The sequence below is a fragment of the Diabrotica virgifera genome, chromosome 7 (assembly GCF_917563875.1).
Source record: "Diabrotica virgifera virgifera chromosome 7, PGI_DIABVI_V3a".
Lineage (NCBI taxonomy): Eukaryota > Metazoa > Arthropoda > Insecta > Coleoptera > Chrysomelidae > Diabrotica > Diabrotica virgifera.
Genome location: NC_065449.1, coordinates 99,418,466 through 99,445,887, shown reverse-complemented (window position 1 = coordinate 99,445,887; position 27,422 = coordinate 99,418,466). Strand labels below are relative to the sequence as shown.

Sequence of the window (27,422 nt, the reverse complement as noted above, 5' to 3'; positions counted from 1 at the left end):
GTTCAATTCCCGGGGCGATTCATATTTTTTTTTATTTTTGGTTGTTTTAATAAAAATTTTTTGAAAGTGGTAGATAAGAAAGTTAGTTTGATTTTTAAATAAAATACAAATAACCTTTTAAGTATATTTACTTCGTTTAAATTACCTATTATATAATAGAAGAATATCTTCTTACGTGCGTACATAGTAGTACACACACATTCTTTTTTTATTGTTTAACAAAGCTATAAACACATAGTGTTTCCCGTGCCTTTACATGCGTTTTAACGCATGCTACGTAGAAATAGCCTCGATTGCACTAGTACCTATTCTACCTACTCGTTCGATTTTAAATGAGAAAACATCACTCACGCACTAGGTGTTTGTAGCTTTGTTTAACAATAACACAATAAATTTTTAGCAATGCAAATAATCAAAACCGATATAATTTGACTTGAGCTTTCAAATGCGCTAAGCAGAATTGCTATTTTATTTTTTAATCAAAAGTTATTCGGGTTTAAAAATTGCAGTTTTTCGATTTTTTGAAAGTTCAACCGCGTTTATCTCGAAAACTAAGCATCCTACGGGAAAACTTGTTAGAACATTTTTTACTTAGAATGAACCAAAAAATACAAAAAAAAATGTTTTGTTTTGCGAGAAATCTCTCTTATGTAATTCCTCAAGTTCTTGGTCAATAACAATCTTATCGACATCCGGATCAACTGTTACCCAAAAAATATTCGTATTCTACGTATCAAAATACATGAAAAAAACTTGGGTAAGTCCATCTGAATAAAGGAGGCCGTTGTACCCCCCCTGGCGACAGGACTATACCGCCATCTCTAATAATTCTTGTGTCTCGGACTGCCTTATCCAAGACAATAATAAAGTTTTTTAGTGCAGATATTCCTATGTTCTTGAAAAGGACATTGATCAGTATTTACTCACAGTTTTAACGTATGAAGCAGAAATATTGACACTTACCAGAAAAGAAATCAATAAAATATAAGTAGCACAGAGAGCAATGGAGAAGCCAATTTTAAATATATCCCTCAGAAACAGATTTTAAATCAAATAATTAGGAGAAAAACTGGTATTACGGACGCAGTGAGTTAAAAGAATTACAACGTTGAAATGGAACTGGGCAAGCAAAATGCAATGGAATGGTTTACGGGAGCAAAACTGCTAATGATGATGACTATGACTTAGAAAACACACGTAACGTCTCACTAAAACTTACTCGGCAATACACTGTAAAGGTTGCTAAAGGTTGCACCATAAAAATTGTAAAAATGTGGTAAATTACGGCGTTTTTTACTTATACCATCAATATAGGTATTTCTTTTTTCACTTGGTCTTCTTCTTCTTAAAGTGTCGTGTTCCCATGGGAAGTTGGGTAGATATCATCATCATCGTCATTACTCTATCTACCGCTGCTATCTTTATTCTATCTACCGCTGCTCTGAAGGGTTCTATTGAACTGCATTTAAAACAGTCCCTTACCTTTTTCAACCATAACACTCTCCTTCTTCATATACTCCTTCCTCCTTATCCTCTTCTATTCTCCTCTTCCTATACTCCTTTCTCCTCTTATATTTCCCTGTATTTTCGATCTTAACATTTCATATCGCTGTGCCCATGGTAGGGGAGCAAAGTATGCTAAATGTGCAGTCACTCGAGAGCTTTGGGGACCTATTATTGGGTTGTGAAGAGTAGGTCCTAAAACCAAAAAAATTTAAGTAAAGTTTTCCATTTTAGTGGGGCCTTTCCATTTTTTAATTTAATTTTCCATTTCCAACAATCGTTTTTTTTTTCAATTATAGCGCCATCTATTCATAATTCGAAAAAATGTCCCGAATAAAAGTCACTTATTTTTACGTAAGGAATCCAAATCTGGAATAAAAAATTGGGGCTTCTATTTAAGATTTTAAAGTAAACCCCCACTCCACCTCCGTGAGATGTCGGGTTTGGTGCCATTCGATAGATTTTTCAAAAATATTGAATAAGTGTATTTTTCAGTTTTTCGATCTGATGTTCATTTCGCGAAATATCGCGGGATTCGTATTTAAAATATTAAATTTACCCCCCACCCCTCTCCGTGGGAAGTCGTATTTGGTATCATTCGATAGATTTTTGAAAAATATTGAGTATGTATTTTTTAGTTTTTCAATCTGTCATTCATTTCGCGAAATATTCGCTTTTTTCTTGTGAAACTTTGGGAATCACCCATTACCTTACGCCCCGCTCAAATCGTCAGATTTTTTAAATATACACTGTTTTGCATTTACTTATCTTACCTTATCTTAATCTGACGATTTCGAGTTTTTCTAAGGATAGATTTTTTTTTCGTCCCCCCTTAACGAACTCCCCTGCATTAAGAGCCAAGCAGCGTTTCCCAACCGGTGGGTCGCGGCGTGGCTCTTACAGTGTCTGAATAACGTACATATGCGTATTATTATGGGTGTGGGATGGGTCGCGAATATGAAAAAACATCAGAAGGTGGGTCGCCAGACATAAAAGGTTGGGAACCACTGTAGGTAGAGGTACATTTTCAGGGTACAAGGTTTACGCTTGGGCTCCTTTACCACCACACTACGTGTCCCACATATTGTAACTTAGTTATTTTTCTTGTTTTTATATTTCACTTGGTAAAAATAGTTTTTAGTACCTAATAAATAAATAATACTTATGTATATATTATGTTACACTCAAACTTCGAATTCGGACAACGTCCGAAATTTTTACTCACTTCGCGATGTGGACAACTTGAATTACCCACGTCGCGGAGTGAGCATTTTATTCGGACATTGGTCTAAATGAAATACCCAGAACGCGTTGTGGTAAACGAAAGTACTCAATTGCCGAAATAAACACGTTCACCGGATATTGAGCTAAACCATAATTCACATAAACCGACGTGGGTATCTATTTTACCCACGTCGGGTTGTGGGTATTTTTAATCTGCGCAAACGCCGAAAAGCCTTTAAACACAACCATAACCTACACTAATTCCATAATAGGAAGTAAAATAAAATCAAATTTTCCTTGAAATTCCATTTATTTTAATTAAAAAAAACTAAACAGTAAAATATTTTAAAAAACTAAGCATAACTTTAATAAAATACTTAAAAACGTTTTCATACATATACCTACATCTTTTATATGAGTATATTAATTTCATACATGTACCACTTTCAATGTTTATTACAGTTCTTTTCAGAAAATATTCACTTTACTTGTTAGCACAAGAAGTGCTACCGTGACATTTAGAATTGTATTTTATGTTAAATTTTACACATTTGCAAGATTTTCCCGAACAGTTCTTCTTGGATCCACATCTTATGGAACCTTGTTTGGACCCGGATGACATTATTGCTTCTATGCGGATATTGAGCTGTTCATCAGGTACATCGATGTTATTAATAAATTTATTAGGAGCTACAGCAGGAAAAATGAAAGAATACCCATGAACGCACATATAAAACACGCTGTATTTACCTGTCACCGTGTCACACAAAAAATTGACCAGCGCAAGTACATGTAATAATTATTGTTACATGTACTTGCACTGGACAATTTTCTTTGTGACACGGTGACAAGAAAATACAGCGTGTTTTATATGTTCGTTCATGGATATTCTTTCATTTTTCCGACTGTACCTGGAACTGGTTTCTAAAACACTGTTTGTCAAGAACTCCATGCTTGGTACCAATGGTATAGGAATCATCGTTCTTATTTATTACAACAGCCATTACATTTCTTGGAGCTAGTCGGCCCCGGTCGACATCAGGAATTTTTACCATAACTTTATCGCCGACTGAAACTGGGGTTAATTTTCTTTCGGTAAGCTTTAACATAAGCCCTAACGTAGGAGTGCGAAATTAGAAAACCAAGGCGAAGGATAGGAAGGAATGGAAGCTGATTCTGGAACAGGCCAAGACCCACCATGGGTTGTAGAGCCAATGATGATGATGATGAAGCTTTAACATTTTGGCTGCCTGACTTTTTACCTAACAGTGGTTGCAAACAGTGAGGATAGTGGGGGTGACATGTCTCGACCTGCACGTCTGAACCGTGATAAACGAATTTCGGCGTTTCTACACAACGCGTTCTAGGTATTTCGCTTCGACCAATGTCCGAATAAAATGATCACTCCGCGACGTGGGTAATTCACGTTATCCACATCGCGAAGTGAGTAATTTCGGACATTGTCCGAATTTGGAGTTTGAGCGTAACATATATATATATATATATATATATATATATATATATATATATATATATATATATATATATATATATATATATATATGTATATATATATAAAATAATAATTTAAATCAATCAACTATTTTTTCATATTTTAGACTGAAATTCATGATGTGGAAGATCTAGAATGTGAAGAGGTTAGCAGTTCGGTAAACGTACAGTGTAAATGGGAAAACTGTTTTCAGTTTTATGAATCACAGACATGTCTAGTCAAACATATTGAAAAATCCCATGTAGAACTAAAACGAGGTAATGAAATAACATTTATATCAATATTTGATATTTAAAACTAAACAAAAAATTGAAGTAATTTGTTTGCTTATTTTAGGAGAAGAGTTTACTTGTTTTTGGACAAACTGTCCAAGGAAAACCAAACCATTTAATGCACGATACAAACTGCTGATACATATGAGAGTACACAGTGGGGAGAAACCAAATAAGTGTCCTGTAAGTACTATTGATTATATTATTATTAATTAAATTATAAATAGAAGGTATACCCACAGCACCTGGAAACATCCCCATTGAATTAATAAAACTTGGACCGTCAATAATATAGAATTGTTTGAGGAGATCTTTAATAAATTAATGTCAAATCAAACAACAAAATATTCCAGAAATTTGGAGCTTGGCGTGTACCTCTATCTACAAAAAAGGAGACAACATTGGGGAGGTTGTACGGTCGACTGATAAAAGAACGAATCGAAAACCAATATGAGGAAAGAGAAGATCGGCCTATAGTCCAGAAAGCCACTGCGCATCCGCTAAGAAAAATATTTTGATTCGGATTTTTTGCACAATCTTACTCAAAAAGGACCCTTTTTAATAAATTTGCATGTTGCCAGGACCAAAAGGTGGTCAAAAATTTTTTAAAGGTTTTTTTTTGTTTTTTTCCTAAAATTATTTTTTCTTGCATGAAAAAAAGTTTTTTTAGGTTTCTTGGATCATTCCAAACAGAAAAGGTCTTTAGTGACTTTTCTCTAAAAATGATAGTTTTTGACATATAAGCGATTAAAAATTGAAAAATTGCGAAATCGGCCATTTTTAACCCTCAAAAACTATGTGAAAACCTGAAAATTTTAATGTTGCCAAGGTAAGTAGATATTCTTTAAACATCGATTGATGAAATCCCGAAGAGTTTTTTGCAATACAATATTCAAAACTCCTTTGTTTTTTAATTGCCAATCAAGCGTGCGCGACAATATTTTCCACCGACAGTATGGTGCAAATGAAAGGAATAAATTCGTTATTTCGTAAACCGGTGATTTTAGGGAAAAATCCCGAAACAGGTCGATTTTTATTTTTAAGTTATGATATTGTGACATATATGGTATACTAGTGACGTCATCCGTCTGGGCGTGATGACGTAATCGATGATTTTTTTAAATGAGAATAGGGGTCGTGTGGTAGCTTATTTGAAAAGTTATTTAATTCTCTATTCAGTAATGTAAACATTTACATAATTATTTATACAGGGTATCCTTCTACTTCTTTTTTTGTCAAATAATTTAATTTAATAAAAATTTTTTGGACACCCTGTATAAATAATTATGTAAATGTTTATATTACTGAATAGAGAATTGAAGATCCTTTCAAATGAGCTAGCACACGACCCCTATTCTCATTTAAAAAAGCATCGATTACGTCATCACGCCCAGACGGATGACGTCACTAGTATACCATATATGCCACAATATCATAACTTAAAAATAAAAATCGACCTGTTTCGGGATTTTTCCTTAAAGTAGTCGGTTTACGAAATAACGAATTTATTCCTTTCATTTGCACCATACTGTCGGTGGAAAATAGTGTAGCGCACGCTTGATCAGCAATTAAAAAACAAAGGAGTTTTGAATATTGTATTGCAAAAAACTCTTCAGGATAGGATTTCATCAATCGATGTTTAAAGAATATCTACCTACCTTGGCAATATTCAAATTTTCAGTTTTTCACATAGTTTTTGAGGGTTAAAAATGGCCGATTTCGCAATTTTTCAATTTTTAATCGCTTATATGTCAAAAAATATAATTTTTAGAGAAAAGTCACTAAAGACCTTTTCTGTTTGGAATGATCCAAAAAACCTAAAAAACCTTTTTTCCATGCAAAAAAAATAATTTTAGGAAAAAGAACAAAAAAAAACGTTTAAAAAATTTTTGACCACATTTTGGTCCTGGCAACATGCAAATTTGTTAAAAGGAGTCATTTTTGAGTAAGATTGTGCAAAAAATCCGAATCAGAATATTTTTCCTAGGGGATGCGCAGTGGCTTTCTGGACTACTAGCAGATCTTGTGTTGATTGTGTCTATAATGCTAATTGGTTGTGTTAAACTGTGGCGGATCTAGACATTTTTGCATTTCAGGGAACTTCCAATGAAGCACCAACCAGAAGGCATAAAAAAAGATAAACCCAAACTACATAAAAAATATAAATAATAATTTATATGCACTCAATTTCCTTAATGTTCCCAACTAGGGGTATTATTGGCTTGAATTTGTCTGTCTGTATTCATGTCAGCTCATATATTTTTATGTTCCAACAATTCTTTCTTTAATTTTGGAACTTTTTGGAGGAGGGGGAATTTTCCCATTTTCCTTCCCCGTGTATCCGCCAATGGTGTTGCATATATTGACTACGACACAAAAAAATATCCACTTCCACATCATGTTTAACGTAGTACAGATTCTTTAAAAATAGTTTGACATGTCCAAGTACTCTGAGTTGTGCATGAATTGTAGACATTGTGCAGTACCTTACGAAATATTAGGTATTAGGTAACTAAGAATATATCTGATTAAATCAGTTTTGCCTCTTAAACTTAACTTCTGCAATTAACAATAGACCCAATTATGATATAATTCGTTGATATCAGGTTATTAAGGAGCTTTTAAAAACATAAAATATATAGGGTGTTTTACATGCTACATTTGCTAAATCACCCTGTACATTTAAATTTGTTTAAAGCACATATCGCACCTCAGCTCAAAGAGTAGCATAAAAGATATTTAAAAAAAAATTAAGTTGTGACACTATACAGATAATATAACGAAAAATTTACGAAATATGATTTATTAAAAGTGACACTTGCAGTACAGAGTACAGAATATAATACCATTATTATTATCTGGTTAACAGACTTTACTTTTTAATGATGTAATTTTAAATACAAGTAACAACATTAAACACAAAATACTGCAAAAAGAAAGATAAATAAGTGATAAATGTGTCACTTTTCTTGAGCACATACGCAGATTGTTTTGAATAAAGTACTCACATATAGTGTCTTAACTCTACAAACGACGCTTTATACATATCTTAGATGAACAAATGCTTTGCACAAGTCGATATGTGACACTATTTGTGTCACTAGTGTCATATATATAGTGATATAATGACACTAGTGTCATCTAACGATAAATACTTGACCCATAGGCGTGACACTTTGTACGATAGGAGTTTATAGTTCTATTAAACTGTTGGTGCAATAAAACCGATTTTAAAATGTTTTGAGTTATGACCCTCTTTGAGCGGAGGTGCGATATGTATATTGTGTAGTTTAACAGATTATACAGAAAAGAACATGTTGGAGCATATACACGCTAAGGCCTTGTTCATATAGGGCGGTTTGCCAACGTAAACGTCGCGATTAACCTGTTCCCCCCTATTTTCCTTGGTATTAGGGTGAAACTTCAAAGGCGGCATTAGGGTGAATTCCAGTAAAACAGGTAAACGGCGCAGTCGACTTTGGCAAACCGCCTGCAGATAAACAAGCCCTTAGCTCCAATATTCTAGAATATTTTCTTGTTTGATTTTACATTTATTAAAGATCTCCTCCAACAATTATACAGTATTGACGGTCCGAGTTCTATCAATTTAATGGGGATGTTTCCAGGTGCTGTGAATGTGTCATTTTTCATTTCATTTATGGTTTGTCTTATCTCGTCCACACTGAATGGTTGTACTTCATCATCGTCTATTTGATCTGTTCTGAGTCTCTGTAATTTATTTCGCTTTACGTTACGAAATACATAAAAGATAAATTCAGATATTATACAGTCATAGTTTACTATTTTCTAAGAACAGTACAATTCTTCTTCTTCTTCTCGTAGCACTACAACCCAGAGTGGGTCTTGGCTAACTGCACAACCCGCTTTCATTTCGAACGGTCGTCCATGATGGTTGAGTCAGTGGCCCCTTTGTTCTTAAATCTGACCATATGCTATCTCTCTATCGCCTTTGTGGACGTGATAAGGGTCTTCTCCTTGTCGGGGCTTCCTCCCAGATTAACTTGGTTAGGCGGTTATTATTTAATTGGGCATGGTCTATGGGCATGCCCAGCCCATCTTAGACGTTGAAATTTAATCTCTCGGGCTACATCGATAGCCCTATACCTATACATCTGTTTGACTTCGGCATTTGTTATCATTCGGTATTGGTTAGTATTCGGATCATATATTTTTCTTACAAAATAGAGGCAAATATCGGAATATACAATGTAGCAGAAAAACTTGTTAAGGTGGATGAATGTCACATTAAACATTTATTTATATTAAAGTTTTTTCATTTTTGTTTCTATACTATTCTTCATATTGACGTAATAATTGACTCGTATATTATTTAATCTAAATCTTATTTAATCAAAAATATTATAGGTAATACCTACCCATCTACGGATACAAGTAGCATTCAAAAATAAACTTACTAAAGTAGACTCCCGTAAGTTCGGCCATCTCGGGACTGGACCCTAGGTCAAACTTAAAAGTGGCCGAACTAAATGATGCCTATCTAAAAAAATACCCATTTATTGTACATTACTGGTTTGGCTTCTTAAACACTTTATCAGCAGCATTTGCCGCGCTATATTCTTCTCATTTTCCTGGCGAATGACAAACTCGGCGATTTCGTCGTCGTTCAAACCTGGTTGTGTAGCTCCTTTTCAAAGGTGATACACACCAATAATCCTCTTCAACAATGGGACCACAGTTCGATAGTTGCCGAACGTCGTGCAATAAGCTATTGTCATCAGGTGCGTTAACAAGAATGTTGTTTGGCTCATCTGCTGTTGTGTTTGCTTGGTCAATCTTATCTTCTATATTTGGCCAAAGTTTTTTCCAAGACTTTACAAAAGTCGACAGTGGTATTTCGTCGTATGCCTTGGCCGACATATACACAACATCCTTCATATTAACTGACTTCAATATTTCTAGGACTAAGTTGTCCTCAGCCTTTAATTTGGAAAGAACTTCAGAAAGCAGTTGTCACCGATACTTCTTCTTGAAGCACTCAATGGCCCCTTGGTCCATCGGCTGTTGAAGACTTGTTACATTGAGTGGCAGAAACAGCAGTTTAATTTATTTTTCATCGTCACACTGAATATCTTTCTGGTGAGAAGGCGCGTTGTCAGGAAGTAGAAGTGATTTGCTGGGCAGTTTTAATTTTGTCAAATGTTTTTTCACTTTGGGAACAAATTCGTAGACGAACCATTCCCTTTTAACAAATATGTGTCCATTCATACTGATTTCTGCGACCGATAATACACTGGCAAAGTTTCCATGTTTATGTTCTTAAACGCTCTCAGTGTTGCTGCTGTGCCCATGACAAATGGTTCTAGGTTAATTGCTCGAATGCAATTGCTCGAAAATCAATTGCTCGACATGAAAATTGCTCGAATAAAATAAAATAAAATAAAATAAAATAAAATAAAATAAAATAAAATAAAATAAAATAAAAAAGAGAAGTTATATATCTAAAATATTTATTCACAATAATCCACAAAATATCCACAAATATCCAATACATACCCAATAAAGAAACATTGGTAATGGGTAAGCATGTTAATGGGTATTTAATGATTTTAATCTTTCCCTAATACCTGGAAATTATGACAATACCTAATTATCATAATGAGAGAAAATCAAAACCGTTATTTTTCTTATTATTTTAAAAGTTCAAAGATAGTTTAGATTTGTAATAAATACTTTTTCAGCATAAATTAATATACTATTATATATGTGACATATCACATAATTTGTCCTAATTCAAGAATCTTTCTTATGTCTATATTTTGTATTATTTTGAATAAATATTTTAGATATATAATTTCCTTTTTTATTCGAGCAATTTGTATTTCGAGCAATTTTCATGTCGAGCAATTGATTTTCGAGCAATTGCATTCGAGCAATTGACCCGTTACCATGACAAATAGGACGCAATGTGGATCTCCGAAGCATTTGAACACAAGGCGACCGTTATCATCTTTTTTCTGACTTTAAACCCTATAGCAGATGTTTCTTGTGGGATGACAAAGGTCTTTCTGGGCAGCATTTTCAAATTTGACCCAGTTTCGTTGATTGTCTATTTGCTTTGGGCTCAAGTTTTGGTCACCGATGATATTTTAAAAAGCTTGCAGAAAAATTGGTGGCCACTGCAGGCAGAGAGCCGACCGGACTAATAGGAGACCGAATTAACCGAGGCCCAACTTACGGGAGTCTACTGTAATTGCGAACCCCTAATAGGTAAATGGATAGACACCCCAATAAATAAATACTCAAAAAATTCATTAAAATTCATACACATTTTATTTAATTGTTAAAATTTCAAGTATAAACAAGTTAGTAGCCTCACATTCGCTAAATGTGTTTGTCTAAAAAAACGTACGAAACATATCCCTATATCATACATTCTATAAAATGACATCATCTCTTCAAAACATGAATGGGAACTTTCTTAATTCACCATTCGAGTGTATACAGCTAAATGTTTTTTCGCAAAAGAAAAAAATCATTTCCGCAATTTTTTACGCTGCATTATAAATTAACCGTAGCCCTGTCAGTGTTAAATTAAAGAGTTCATTGGCAAGTCGCCGAAAAAAAATTGCGTTCATCTAACGTGACTACAAACAAACACATGTTTGAGAACTGTCAACAACTCTTTCTTTTATCTGTCTCAGTGGCGGTAAAAATTAGGTCGAACATAACGAAAATTATTAAAAAAATATTGTAAACCCTATCTGGGATAATAGGCTATTGATTATATTCAAAATAAGATAGCTAAAAGGAACTACAACGTTAACGGGGTTTTATTATTTTATATGGTCAATGGACATCTATATATGAAAAAACCGCGGAGTGCTACCATTTAAAGGGGTGCGTTTTTGAGAAATGGGTGAATTAGTCCCTGGGCACAGGTTACATTAGGGTGAGTTCTATGCACTTTTGGTACAAACACGTTTACATAAAAATTGTTCCTGGTTAAATTTCCTATCTAAATATAACTTTTTAAAGTCAAAGATACTTTTTTTTACAAAATTATATTCAAAAGAAAAAGCACAAAGAAACCCAAAAGAAAGAAATTTTGTTTTTTGTCCCATAACTTTTGTCCACGGGGATATAGGTATAGACATTGCTTCACAGAAAAATAACTTAAATATTTTCTCTTTAAAATTATGTTTGGTAGGGGTCATTAGGATTTACAGTTTTCGAAATATGATTTTTCAAAGTTCGCCACTCACAGCAATTTTGGGCAATTTTCCTTGTTATTTCGCAAATATTGTTCTGTAACTTTTTCCTACGTAACTTTAGGTATATGCAATGGTACACGTAATAGGAGTAGAAATCAATTACCTTTAAAATGGTGTACTGTATAACGTTGTACGACTTTTTTTAAAGAGATTATGGTTTTTCAAGGTTTTATACTTTTAACGATTTTTTTATATTATACTATAAAAATAAAATAAAATTATTATATAATATGTTATATATTATACAATACCTAATATAAAAAAATATTATTTTTTACATTGTTTACGATTATTTTTGAAATTTCTCATTATAACTTTTCTTTTCTTGTACATGAATATACAATATACTATCTATATATTGGGCAACAAAGAGGGCTTACTTTCTGTTCTTTAAAATGGTATATAATCTCTATTTAAATACATAATGGAAACCGAGTGATTCTTTGATATTTTTTTACCTGTATTATGTAAAATAATTTCTTTTACAAAAGTTACATAAACATTAGTCTTAAAAAACATCACTTTAGTTAAAATTATTTAAACGTTGACATTTGAAAATTTTTTAAAATCAAAGTCCATCTCTTCGTTAGCATTAGCTTCAATATCTTCCTCTGACACCTGAGTTATCTTAGAGTTCCCACAATTAGTACTAATTCACATGCACTCTTTGCAAAATATTGAACAACTAATTCCTATCTTCCTACAACCGCAGTTTTTTGTGCATCCTTTGGTACATTTACATGCTATTTTTTCAAGCAAAGCTTGTGGTGCAGGAGCTTTGACAGTAAATATTGGAATTAATCCATATTTTGAAGTTTGCCCGGCCGAGTCAAGTGGATCCAAAGTATTACCTATAAAAAATAAGATTCAATCATAACACACAATCACATAAAAAAGTTATAATGAGGAATTTAAAAAATAATCCTAAAATCAAAAATCGTTGCAAGTACTTATTACAATTTGAAAAAGCATATGTTATTCAAAAATAACCCTAGAATTTTTTATAATACACCATTTTAAAGTAAACAGAATAAGCTTTCTTTTTTATTATATAATATATTCCATATAGAAAAAAAAGTTATAATGGGAAATTTTAAAAATAATCTTAAAAAATATAAAAACTCGTTAAAAGTATAAAGTCTTGAAAAAGATAACCTCTTTAAAAGAAATCGTACAACATTATACAGTAGACCATTTTAAAGGTAATTGATTTCTATTCCTCTTACATGTACCATTGTATATACCTAAAGTTACGTAGAAAAAAGTTACAGAACAATATTTGCGAAATAACAAGGAAAATTGCCCAAAATTGCTGTGAGTGGCGAACTTTGAAAAATCATATTTCGAAAACTGTAAATCCCAATGACCTCTCCTGAACATCATTTTAAAGAGAAAATATGTAAGTTTTTTTTCTGTGAAGCAATGTCTATACCTATATCCTCGTGGACAAAAGTTATGGGACAAAAAACAAAATTTCTTTCTTTTGGGTTTCTTTGTGCTTTTTCTTTTGAATATATTTTTGTAAAAAAAAGTATCTTTGACTTTAAAAAGTTATATTTAGATAGTAAATTTAATCAGGAACAATTTTTATGTAGACGTGTTTGTACCAAAAGTGCATAGAACTCACCCTAGTATAACCTGTGCCCAGGGACTAATTCACCCATTTCTCAAAAACGCACCCCTTTAAATGGTAGCACTCCGCGGTTTTTTCATATATAGAGATTAATTGACCATATGAAATAATAAAACCCCGTTAACGTTGTAGTTCCTTTCTATAGTACATAATCAATAGTCGCGGTGTGCAAGTACTTGGAAAGGGAAACGAGAAACGACCGTGCGCGAGTCGCGGAGAAATATTGCATCTATCTTAAATAATTCATATTGTCAATTGAAATTGTCAAATTGACGTATATTTAATACCTTCTGTCATTGACGCAGAAAAATTATATATTGCTCCACAATATTGATATGATATGCAATTATTATATAAAGGTAAATTTAATTAATTGTATTTTGCTTGCAGTACTGCATTTTAATAACTGATTTTATTTACTACATACAATTGTTTACGTTTGTTAAACATAACCTGCATCTTATTTTTTCTTCTTATTATTTTTTTGGACTATGGTCTTGACAATTATCCAGCAACCAGGACTAATATAATTGGCCAATATGTCATGTATAACACATGTACGCCAGTCAATGAGAGGAAAAACAGGATATTACCTCCGAATTCTATCCTTCTGCATAAATTTTAATGAAATTTTGCGACTAGCCTCTACTTATCTCCTAATTCAAAGTCTACCCTATGCCGAAATGCGCTTTTATCTTGGGGGTGGTTCCCACCCCTTCTCTGGGGGGCGGAAAATTTTTTGGTCAAAATAATCACGGAAGTGGCTAGAGAACCTAATTCTAAGCAAAAACTGTTCTATATTTTTTTTGAAAACTTAATACTTACTCTTTAAATGTCACCTTTTCGGACGGTTTTTTGCGAATACCTTAAAAATTATGCATCTAACGAAAAAAACTATAAAAAAACCTTTTTATAGCTTATGAAAAATCAAACAGATTTGTTTCTTCATAAATCTTCTAGTTATAATACAAAAAGAGATATGGTAGGTCAAAAGAGATTTTTTTTGGTGCATGCTCAAATCAGTGTGTTCAACTTAAAATAACAGAGAAATGGTCGATATTAAGGGTATAATGCTACAAATGCTTTTGTGGTAGTTGAAAAGACCTTTACAATGAGTACTGTTAAATGTCGATTACATTCAAATTAAGTGAGATATGGTGCAAAAAAAATTGATGACATGTATTTTAAAGAAAATGAGAAATATATTCAACCCATATTCATCCACCAGAATTTAAATGCATCGTTTTCCTTCTACAATACCTTTTATTATAGTATTAGTTCTATGTTCAAAAAGTTGGATGGGTTTATCTTTCTTCCTTTTTCTCCGTGTAACTCGAAAATGATAGAGATACAGTAATGAAAGACAAAACAAAATTATTATCTGAAAAAACCCTACATTTTTGTACTGTATCTTATATTCGTATCTCTTCGGGTTACATGGAGAAAAAGAAATATCGCGATAGTAAAATGTATTGTAGAAGGAAAACGATGCATTTAAATTCTGGTGGATGAGGGGTTAAAACATACTTCCCATTTTCCCTAAGATACATTAGTCATCAATTTTTTTGCACCATATCTCTAGTTTGATTGTAATCGACATTTAACAGTGCTCATTTTAAAGGTCTTTTCAACAACCACAAAAGGTATTTGTAACATTATACCCCTAAAATCGACCATTTCTCTGTTATTTTAAGTTGAACACACTGATTTAAGCATGCACAAAAAAAATCTATTTTTGCCTACCATATCTCATTTTGTATTACAACTAGAAGATTTGTGAAGAAACGAATCTAGTTGATTTTTCATAAGCTTTATAAATGTTTTATATTTGTTTTTCGTTAGATGCATACTTTTTTAAGGTATTCGCAAAAAAACCGTTCGGAAATGTGACATTTTTTAATGAAAATGGCAAATTATCAACCACGAATAACTCAAAAAGTACTTTAAAACAAAAGTACAAAAGTACAATAAGTTTAAAAAAAATTACAAAACAGTTTTTACTAGAATTAGGTTTTCTAGCCACTTCCGTTTATTTTGACCAAAAAATTTTACCATATTGAAAAGTCGAGTTTGAATCTTTAGTTCCTGTTTTGAAGTCATTTCCGTTTAAACAATCATGACCGAAAGTTTAGTAAAAATGACTCAAAATTAGTGAAATCGTATATCAGTTGACGCAAAGTTACACGAAGATTTCAAATATCGACTTTCGGTTATTCGCGGTGTGCAAGTACTTGGAGGGGATACGAGAAACGATCGTGCGCGAATAGCGGAGAAATCTTGCAGCTTTCCTAAATAAATCATATTATCAATTGAAATTGTCAAATTGACGTATATTTCATACCTAACGTCATTGAAGTAGAAAAATTATATGTTGCTAAAAAATATTGATATTCGTATGATAAGCAATTATTATATAAAAGTAACTTTAAATAATTGTATTTTGCTTGCAGTACTGCATTTTAATAATTAATTTTATTTACTGTATACAATTGTTTACCTTTTAATAACATAACCTAAATCTTACTTTTTCTTCTTATAATTTTTTTGTGCTATGGAATTGACAATTATTCAGCAACCAGGACTAATATAATTGGCCAATATAATTAAAAGTGCGAAGAATGTTGCTAATCTATGAAACCAGGTGTCGCTTTTCCGAACTTGCACGGTCCCAATACGATCACTTAGGTCCCAATACGTCCTAGGTTTTCACTGGGTGAAAACCTAGGACTTACGAAGTCCAATTACTTGTTTTTTAAGCTGAAGCCACCACTGTATATTTAATTATTTAATGAATAACTTGCACCTGTAGCTGCTTAGCTTGAATTCAGAAACCCAAACAAACCGTAGAGGCGTTGTGCTGCGCCTCGGCACACATGGATTACCGAAATATTTATTTTCATGTCGCATACATAGTTTACAAGAAAAACATTAACCCACTGCACTATAGACAAGGAATATTTATTTTATTAAGGTACTTAGACTAAATTGATAGTTCTTTTATATTATCAAAAAAATTATGTTTATTTCGTTTCTCTTTCTTTTAACAAATCGCTTAGCAAAAATATTTTTTCAATGATAAAAAATATAATCGTGTAAATTACACTGCCCGAAAAATTAAAGAAATAAATTTATATTAATGGAACCTTTTAAAATAAAAGAAAACGTCAAAGATTTATAAAGTCGAACGGATTTTGTAAACGAGTCAATTTAAAATATTTTCAAAACTTAATTATGGTTATTGCCATCGAAACAATTCAATCTACACTCACCAGCAAAATTAACCGTTCACCTTGTATTTCTTTCAATTTGCTGAAATTCTCTCTTGGACCACATTTTATGACATTTACGGTAAAAACCACCTTTGAGGAAAACAAAACAGTAAAATTTTTGAAAAAATCTTCGAAGAAAATTCAAACAAACATAATTTTGAAAATCATAGTCTAATTAAGTGCCCGCCCCCTCCCACAATATTAACTGATTTATTTTTAGCACATAAGGAAAACGCTCGAACAGGTCGATTTTTAAAATAATCATGGTATGTTATACCATCAATGTTTCGAATTTTATGCGATCCCTCTTCAGGTGACAGTCATAACTTTGATTTTTTTAAACGGGAAAGTACATGATGTGATACTTCATTTTGGAATACTGATTACAAAAATGTATAATACTTGGGCAAAATTTCGGTCAAACGCTTTTTAAATGCATTTGAGAAAACTAATGAGTATTTTTGAAAAATTTAAACGCAGAATGAAAGATTACACTATTACCGAGGGCAGAAAGTCCAGTTGCTTAAACTATAAGTTTCTTTTGAAGGATATATTTGAAATTAAAAATCATATTAAATTTTCTCTTCGTTTGCACCCCTGTAACTTATTAAAATAAAGATTATAGAAGTTTTTAGGGACTTCCGGCCCTCGGTAATAATGTAATCTTTCATTCTGCGTTTTAAATTTTTCATAAATTCCTATTAGTTTTCTCAGGATTCAAAGAAATGAATGCATTTAAAAAGCATTGGGCCGAAATTTTGCGTAAGTATTATACATTTTTGTAATCGGTATTTCAAAAGCTTTTAAATGAGGTGTCACATGATGTACTTTCCCATTAAAAAAGTCAAAGTTATGACTGTCATCTGAAGAGGGATCTAGTATAGTTCGAAACATTGATGCTATAATACATACTATAATTATTTTAAAAATCGACCTGTCCGAGCGTTTTGCTTAGGTGCTAATAATAAATAAGTTAATATGGGGGGGGGTAAGTTAATATGGTGTGAGTATTAATAATGAATGTTGCCGCCACTGGCCCTTAAGACTTCTTGGAGACCGTTTGGCAACCCATTCATGTTATACTGGATATCTGATTGAGGATATTGTGCCATTCATCTACCGGAGCCATCGTGAGCTCTCATAAAGATGTTCGGGCTGGTACTCCTGCTCTTACCCGTTTTTTGAGGTTGTCCCAAACGTGTTCAATTGGGTCGGGACTCCGTGCCGGCCATGGTAAAACTTAAATCCCGACCTCATTAAGGTACTCAGGGTTGAATCTTGAGGTGTGGCAACGGCATTGTCATGCATTAATCTAAAGTTTTCACCAGTGAACGGTGCAAAAGGTATGACATGGTACATGGTCTTGGAAACCTTCTTTCGCGTATCTTTGAGCATTCACACTGCCTATATCGAGCAAAATAAGATCGTACTGCCTATATTGAAGCTTCGTAAGAGAAACCTCCCCAAATCATTATTGACCCTCCTCGGTAATCCACTATTTCGGTTATAGTGCATGGAGAAAACCTTTCATTTTGATGACTGTAGGCCCTCAGACTAAGACTGATAGGGAACTTGCATAAAATTTTAAATTGAAAAAAATGGTATAAATCTCAACAGAACATAATTTAGAACCTGTATCAAAGATAAAAAAGTTTTGTTTGTCTTTCGTTTGGCCCCTAAAGACGACTAAAAATTCAACTTATACCAGCCACCCCAAAACGCGTCGTGACGTCACGGGGTTGTCTGTTTACATTCTACACCAATTGTAATATAATTTTAAATTAGACATTATAAACGTCAGTAAAAAATACAGTTATGTGACGTTAAAAGGTTTTTGATCGTCTGAACTATTCATAGAAAATTTGTACTTTTACAAAATGGTTTTATTTTTAATAGTAAACCTTCTTTCCTTTCCTTCAAAAACTGCATCAAACTCCAATCTCAACAAACTGGTATATATTATTACAACGACATACGATAAATGTCATTAGAATATAAATATTTTTCCTTTATTCCCCGACGACGAGCTGGGCAAATACCCAAGTAGGTGGAGGCCAATAAACTAAAGAAGAAGAAGAAGAATATACGTAAATATAACCATAAACGGAACCACATAGTTATACTCTGTGACGTCACGGGTCGTTTGAACTATTTTAAAATAAAGAAGACTTTAAATTTGTACTTCTAAGTTATTATGAGTTTTTGAAGCGTGAAATTTTGGAAGTCTCATTTTTATACAAAACTGAACATTATTATGTAATAAAAAAATGTGCAGTTCCCTATTAAGTGTTATGTACACAGTGTGCTTTACTACGGAGCAAAATCATGGACATTAAATTAAAATGCAATAAATCGACTTAACGCGTTTGAAATGTGGACATTTAGAAGAGTGTTAAGGATTTCATGGATAGATAGAGTCACGAATATAGAAGTGTTAAGGAGAATTGGCAGAGAGAGGGAAATTTAAAACATAATAAAAGACAGGAAATTGCAATATCTCGGACATGTGATGAGAGGCGAAAGATATAACATCTTGAGACTCATAATTCAAGGAAAAATAGAAGTTAGGAGAAGCGTAGATAGGAGACGCGTTTCCTGGTTGAGGAACCTGAGAGAATGGTTTGGTTGCAGTTCAAGGCAACTGTTCAGAGCAGCTGCCTCGAATGTTAAAATAGCCATGATGATTGCCAACATTCGTCGTGGAGATGGCACTTAAAGAAGAAGAAGACAAGCTGACGTCCATCTGGACCCCTTAGGTCTATTCTGCTCTGATCTGAGAACCGTATGTTCTTCCATTCCGCCACAGTCCAGTTAGCATATTCTCGCGCAAAACCAGATCTAGCTCTACGGTGTTGTGGGGCACGAGCTGGACGGAAAGCCCACAAATTTCTTTCTTTCAGTCTTATTCTAATGGTACGTTCACTCACATTAACATTTCTCATCTCAAAATGATGCGTACGAGTTTCAGCAGCAGTGCAAAAGCAATTTCTTAAGATATTGTTGACAATCAAGCGGTCATCTCGAATTGTAGTGCATCGGTGTTGACAGTGGCGTAACAAACTCCGTCGGGTCCCCCCTCCGCAGAATTGGAAATGGGGCCCCCTTTAAAAAATAATTACCCAATGCGACATGTGTAACAAATACCTATATGTGTTACAGCCCAGTAAATCAACGTAAAATATGGCGATACCGTGTAATTGTCAGTGTCACCACCAAAGTGGTCAACTCAAGACTTTTCAAGTTATTTATGAGTAAAAATGTTTATTGCTCAACAAAAAAACCACGTTTTTAGACGATCTTTCGCAAATAGTTCGAAGAGTAAGTATTCGATTGAAAAGAATATTGTTAGCAAAAATGTATCTAGCTTTAAAAAAAAAGTAAAACAAAAATGAAGTCTATCGACTCAGTAAAAGAAAACTTGTAGCTTATGAAAAGTTTTTCTTATTCGTCAAATTCCAAATCGAATATTTCAACGTGATATGACCAAAAAATGAAATACTGTTCGGGGAAACTCATTAGAACTTTTTTAAAGTGTTTAAAAGAAGTTTTATTTTTTACAAAAGTTTCTAGCATCAAAACTAAGCCAGTTACGCTCAAAATACAGTTAATCCCATTTTTTTGGTAAAAATTGTGAAAGTCTCCCCCTATTAAGCACCCCAAATGAAACTAATCATTATCGCCTTTACAAATTACCTAACTTTTTTATACGACCTGTAAGTTTTACTGGTTTAAAGTGCTTATTTTTAAAAGGGTTCTAGTTTAAGGGCTTGAACGATTCACTAATCACGAGTATATGCAAATTTTAAACAGCCATGTCTTAACCAATTTTTGTCTTACAGAAAAACAAAATAAAGCCAAAATATTTATAAAAGCAAGACCTACCTACATTTCTTTACTCTTTGAGATTTTTCGTATCACTAATACTTTTTAGTTATTTTGAAAAAAAGTCATTTTTCCAAAATAAAAAACTTATAAATTTTTAAAAAAATAAGAACTTCGAACCGGTCAAACTTACATATCATATAAACAATAAATATGTAAATGGTAAAGCGCTAATGATAAATTTTATTTGGGGTGCGAAATAGGGGCAGATTTTCACGATTTTTTTTTTACCAAAAAAGGGGCCACCTTTATTATGAGCGTAACTCGTATAGTTTTGGTGCTAGAAACTTTTATAAAAAATAAAAATAAAGTTTTTTTTTTGAAACATTTAAAAAAAGTTTTAAGAGTTTTTCCCGAAAATTGCTTCATTTTTTGGTTATTTCAGGTTGAAATGTTCGATTTGGAATTGGACAAATAAGAATAATTTTTCATGAGCTTTAACTGTGCTTTTACTGTGTCGATAGACTTCATGAATAAGTACACCATTTTCTGAATCTTATAAGCTACATTTTTGCTACAAATATTTTTTCGATATCTAATATTTAATTCGATAAATACTTATTTTTGAGGTATTTGCGAAAAACCCGTCTGAAAACGTTGTTTTTTTAATAAACATTTTCACTCGCAAATGACTTGAAAAGTATTAGCATAGATAAAGAAACTCTATAGAAGAACAAAAGTTGCTTATAATTAGTCAATTTATGCATTTCCGGACTTATTTTAAACGTATGTTTTTCACCTCAAGGAGGGGTGTCACCCCCCGAAGTAAAAACAACCAACGGCATAAATCCAACTTTGAAGTGGAGTGCAACTAGAACCTAAATCCAAATTGTCAAGCAAAGACGTCCGTCGTGACGCTGATAATTTCACTCCAAAACTGTCATTTACTGAGCTATTGGTGTATTCATGCATTGTTTATGACGACTTACATTTTTCATCTTTATTGGTATAGAATAAAATAGAACAAAAATTACTAAGTAATTACATTAGTATTATTCTATGAGATGAACAACTTTCTTCGTGCACTATCTACTATCAGCGAATATATCTACAATTTTATTAATTCGGATGGACAACTTATTTTTTAATACTGCACTGCTTAAAAAACGTATGTATGCAAATAATATAAAAACACATTTTTATGTATATTACACAACAAGATGGGGACCTTGACATATTGGGGCTTCATGTTGCGGGGGCCTCTGTTACGCCTCTGGATAATTGTATCGAAATACTAAACGTAGGTAAAGATTAAAGAGAAAACCCATTTCGGCAAATTGCAATTCTCAAATCTTTCAATAGTCACGTACAAAGCATTATAGTTTATTGTCGTTACCATAAAATTTCGGTAGGCCGGAAGGAATTAAGTTTCTAGATATTCTGAGATGATTCACTTGGCAAATACGTCTATTTAGAAATTTACGTTTTTAATTTTAAACACACAACGTAAAATAATATAACAATAACAGACTTCTATATAATATCAGATGACAAGATGGGACCCCTAAGCAATTGGGGCCCCCCGCAAGCTTCACACTGCGGGGACCTCTGTCACACCCCTGGGTGTTAATCCCGTATTGTATTTCAGCCCCTACGTCCTTCGCATAGCCTAAGCAGGCTGCAGTAAATGAATGGATTTCCGAACCTGCTCCAAGAAGTCCTCTAAGGGCAAGAGACGGCAACATCCATTAGGTATTAAAATTCACAATTTTTTTAATTAGACTTTGGTTTTCAAAATTATGTTTGTCTAAAATTTCTTCGAAGATTTTTAAACATTGGATTTTTGCTAAGCATTCCTTGATAAGTGACTTTATTTTCAAAAATGTTACTGTTTTGTTTTCCTCAAAGGTGGTTTTCACCGTATCTTTCATATAAAATGTGGTCCAAGTTTGATAATTTCTGCAAATTGAAAGAAATACAAGGTGTGTGGTTAATTTTGCGATTTTGCCGGTTAGTCCAGAAAGCCACTGCGCATCCGCTAGGAAAAATATTCTGATTCGGATTTTTTGCATAATCTTACTCAAAAAGGACTCCTTTTAACAAATTTGCATGTTTCCAAGACCAAAAGGTCAAAAATTTTTTAAACGTTTTTTTTTTTGTTTTTTTTCCTAAAATTATTTTTTTTGCATGGAAAAAAGTTTTTTTAGGTTTTTGGATCATTCCAAACAGAAAAGGTCTTTATTGACTTTTCTCTAAAAATGATAGTTTTTGACATATAAGCGATTAAAAATTGAAAAATTGCGAAATCGGCCATTTTTAACCCTCAAAAACTATGTGAAAAACTGAAAATTTGTATATTGCCAAGGTAGATAGATATTCTTTAAACATCTATTGATGAAATCCCGAAGAGTTTTTTGCAATACAATATTCAAAACTCCTTTGTTTTTTAATTGCTCATCAAGCGTGCGCGACACTATTTTTCACCGACAGTATGGTGCAAAATGAAAGGAATAAATTCGTTATTTCGTAAACCGGCGACTTTAAGGAAAAATTCCGAAACAGGTCGATTTTTATCTTTAAGTTATGATATTATGGCATATATGGTATACTAGTGACGTCATCCGTCTGGGCGTGATGACGTAATCGATGATTTTTTTAAAATGAGAATAGGGATCGTGTGGTAGCTCATTTGAAAGGTTCTTCAATTCTCTATTCAGTAATGTAAACATTTACCTAATTATTTATACAGGGTGTCCTTCTACTTCTTTTTTTGTCAAATAATTAATTTAATAAAAAATTTTTGGACACCCTGTATAAATAATTATGTAAATGTTTATATTACTGAATAGAGAATTGAAGAACCTTTCAAATGAGCTAGCACACGACCCCTATTCTCATTTACAAAAATCATCGATTACGTCAGCACGTCCAAATGGATGACGTCACTAGTATACCATATGCCATAATATAACTTAAAAATAAAAATCGACCTGTTTCGGTATTTTTCCTTAACGTCGCCGGTTTACGAAATAACGAATATATTCCTTTCATTTGCACCATACACCATACTGTCGATGGAAAATAGTGTCGCGCACGCTTGATTAGCAATTAAAAAACAAAGGAGTTTTGAATATTGTATTGCAAAAAACTCTTCGGGATTACATCAATCGATATTTAAAGAATATCTACCTACCTTGGCAACATTCAAATTTTCAGTTTTTCACATAGTTTTTGAGGGTTAAAAATGGCCGATTTCGCAATTTTTCAATTTTTAATCGCTTATATGTCAAAAACTATCATTTTTAGAGAAAAGTCAATAAAGACCTTTTCTGTTTGGAATGATCCAAAAACCTAAAAAAACTTTTTTCCATGCAAAAAAAAATAATTTTAGGAAAAAACAAAAAAAACGTTTAAAAAATTTTTGACCACCTTTTGGTCCTGGAAACATGCAAATTTGTTAAAAGGAGTCCTTTTTGAGTAAGATTGTGCAAAAAATCCGAATCAGAATATTTTTCCTAGCGGATGCGCAGTGGCTTTCTGGACTAGGTGAGTGTAATTACAATCGGCATGTACCAGGGTTGGTTTACTATGAGATAGATAATTTTCCTATAATACAAGTTTTATGTATTTTATGTTTTGTTTTAGTTTAAAGGATGTAACAAAGCTTTTTCAAGACTAGAAAATTTGAAAATACATCAGCGAAGTCACACAGGAGAAAGACCTTACGTATGCCAATTTTCGACGTGCCCAAAGAGCTTTTCCAATAGTTCCGATCGAGCCAAACACCAGAGAACTCATTTTGACACCGTAAGTTTTATTATTTGAGTCTAACAGAATAATATTAATCAAAATAAATAACCATTTTCAATTTCGTTGCAAAACGAAAATACAGTTGCATCATATTCTAGTCCGATTAGAGAGTGCAGCAAGCACCCCTACCGGTTTCGAAACTCACTAGTCTCTCATCAGGAGGCACATATGCTGCTCTCTCTGATCCAACCAAAACAAACTCCGACGTGCAGTCACGGATTGCAACGAACGAAATGGCATATATGCCCTAGCGGCAACTGCTAGCAAAAGACCAAGTTTTCACTCTAATGGCATATAAAACAACATAATGTTACTCTACATCCCACCAGACTGAAAACAATGGGAACCTTCTCCGGTTACACCTCCGAGGCTTCTACAATTTGCAAGCCATACGGATGCTGAGACTAAGGAATAATATTATTTCGTAGTACTTACACTATATTTTTATATTAATATCATCATCATCTTCTTCTTCTATTTGTAAAGACATAGATAACACTGTCTGTTTTTTCAACGTGCCTCAATTAAGTTGTTCCATCGTTTTCCTGGTCTTCCCATTGGCCATCTTCCTATTGAGGAACCGTCTCTCGCAGTCTTTACTACTTTGTTTGTTGTCAGTCCGCTATACGATGTTTCCACTCGTCTATTCTACTCTTCTGTTTATTACCTAGTTATTAATATGCATCTACGTCGTATATTTGTACTTCTAGCTCTGTCCCATAGTCCATAGTGTCTTACGATCGATTTTTCGAAGGGTTTTCATCTCCGCTGTTTCGAGCAATATTTTTGTCAGGTCGTGTTTCTACCACGTATGTCATTATTGGTCTGATTGTCTTGTAAATTCTTCCTTTCATTTCTTTTCCGATATTTTTATTTCTCCATATTGTGTCATTCGGGCAACCTGCGGCTCTGTTAGTTCTATTCTCCATTTCAAACATTAGAATTCGTATGGTTGTATATTGCTTTGCCATTCTGTGAATTATCATAAATAAATCCTCCTTTAGTATTTCACAGCAGTTAACAGCAATAATCTTCTAAAAGTACCTGCCTAATAGTACCTTTCACAGCCGTTACCGTTGAGAGCGGCAACAGTGTCAGTAGTAATTGCAGAAGAGCTCTAAAATTATCGAATTTTTCCCGAGTGACACTTTGACAGTTTTAATTTCACGACCCGAAGGGGAGTGAAATTATGTCAAAGTGTCACGAGGGCAAAAATTCGATTATAATTTTAGAGATCGAGTGCAAGTTGCTGCGATTATTTCATGAATAAAACTGTTCAAAACCCAAATTTTATTGTAATTTATTTATGTAAGTACAAATTAGTACAATTAAATATACAGTTGTTATAAATATTTAACGGTTGAAAATCATCACTTTTATAATTTTTTTCTACAACTGTGTTAAAAATGCAATGCCGTCGAGTCTACCCAATAATACGGCATAGTAAAGCCGTGTGGCTGTTTTCATCGAAGGAGAAGTCACTGTACACAGCATTCAAGGACTCTTTGGTTCCACTGCGCGATTTCCAAAAAAAGAATCGAATCACCAGCCGATATTTCTTTTTCATCTCACCTTTATCACCTTTCCTTGTATAATGAGTTTTTCCATGGTTTCTGTTTTTGCTCTTATATCATGTCCAAAGTGTTTTCATTGTTGGAGATGGACTTTACTGGACTGGAGAGTCGTTGGCTTACTTTAAGCTCTTTTAAAGTTACATTTTTTATCGTACGGTAGGTTCAAGAAATTCGTAGCATTCGTCTCCAACAGAACATTTCAGTGGCGTCTATCTTTCTTCTTTTCGATTGTCTCAGGGTCCAAGACTCACATCCGTAGGTCAGTATTGAGAATATTAAACAGTTGACGAACCTCAACTTAACGCTCTTGAAATTTGACAGCCCTTCCTTATTGTGGTCATTTTGCTATGGCAACTTTTGCTAGGTCACATCTACGTTTTATTTCTTTCTGTAGTGATCCTGTGTTTGTGATCAATGATCCCAGATTTCACCAGCCACACGCAAGCAAGGGTGGAGGCAAAAAATAAAGGAGGCCAATGCTCAATTTGGGCTGTAGTGCCGTAAAAGAAGAAGATCCCATATATAAGTATGGTCAAACTTACTACAAACTTACCATATATGTAGGTTGAAACCGGTCAATTGTGGTTATGTTTGGATGATTGTTATGTAGTCTATCCACTATCACGATCTTTAGGTCTTTGATATGTTTAATTACAGACCAAATATTTGACTTTCATTTTCGACCAGTCGTATCAGATCAATCAGCTCTGCTTGGCTATTTGCAAGGAGGGCTGTGGCATCTGCGAAACGTAGGTTAATTATTTTATGACAATTTATTCATATGCCTTTTTCCCATCTTTCAAGTGCTCTTCTCATAATATGCTCCCCATATATATTGAATAATTGTGGAGATAGTATATAATATCCTTGTCTGGCACCCTGTTCTGGATGGAATTCGTTTGAAAGTGTGTCAACTTTAACTGATCCAGTAGTATGTTCGTATAGTTCTGTTAGGTATAAGTGAAATAATGTGTGTTGTGGTACGCCTACTTCTCTTAGTGTTCGCCATAAGTGTCTCCACTTGAACCTGTCGAACGCTTTACGATTATCTATAAAGCATATGTACAGTGGAATATTGAATTCCCTAGATTTTTCGATTATTTGTCTTATATTCAATAGGTGTTCTCTAGTACCTCTACCTTTGGTAAATCCAGTTTGCTCTTGTGGAATTTATCTTTGAATTAATGTTTTAGTCTCATTGATTATATATGTAGCATTATTTTGCTGGCAGAAGAGAAACAGTTCTATAATTATTGTCGCATTTATGCGCAACTAAGTACCTAATATACAACAATTGATGATAAATTATACATACTATGAAATTCTACACAGAATTATATATTTTTAATACATCTTACAAATTATATCAATATAAAATAGAATTAGAACGAAAACGTTTTGCAATCGATTTGGATGACATTTTAGATAGTTTTTAATAAACGATTTTATACCAGAATACAATTTGAAGTTTTTACTTCTGTATGAGTTTTTTAAACTATAGTATACAGCCAACTATTGGGATTTTCCCATTGATTTTTTAATATTTAAA

The 27,422-nt window shown here is 33.1% G+C and overlaps 1 protein-coding gene across 1 annotated transcript in view; it reads left to right on the top strand.

Moving 5' to 3' along the window:
- LOC114336813 (zinc finger protein 891-like) overlaps window positions 1-27,422 on the top strand; it is a 48,833-nt gene that overhangs the window by 17,359 nt on the left and 4,052 nt on the right. Inside the window, exons 3-5 of the mRNA XM_050656910.1 lie at window positions 4,347-4,497; window positions 4,577-4,695; window positions 24,135-24,296. Coding sequence (XP_050512867.1) covers window positions 4,347-4,497; window positions 4,577-4,695; window positions 24,135-24,296 — 432 coding nt within the window. The remainder of the gene's footprint in view (window positions 1-4,346; window positions 4,498-4,576; window positions 4,696-24,134; window positions 24,297-27,422) is intronic.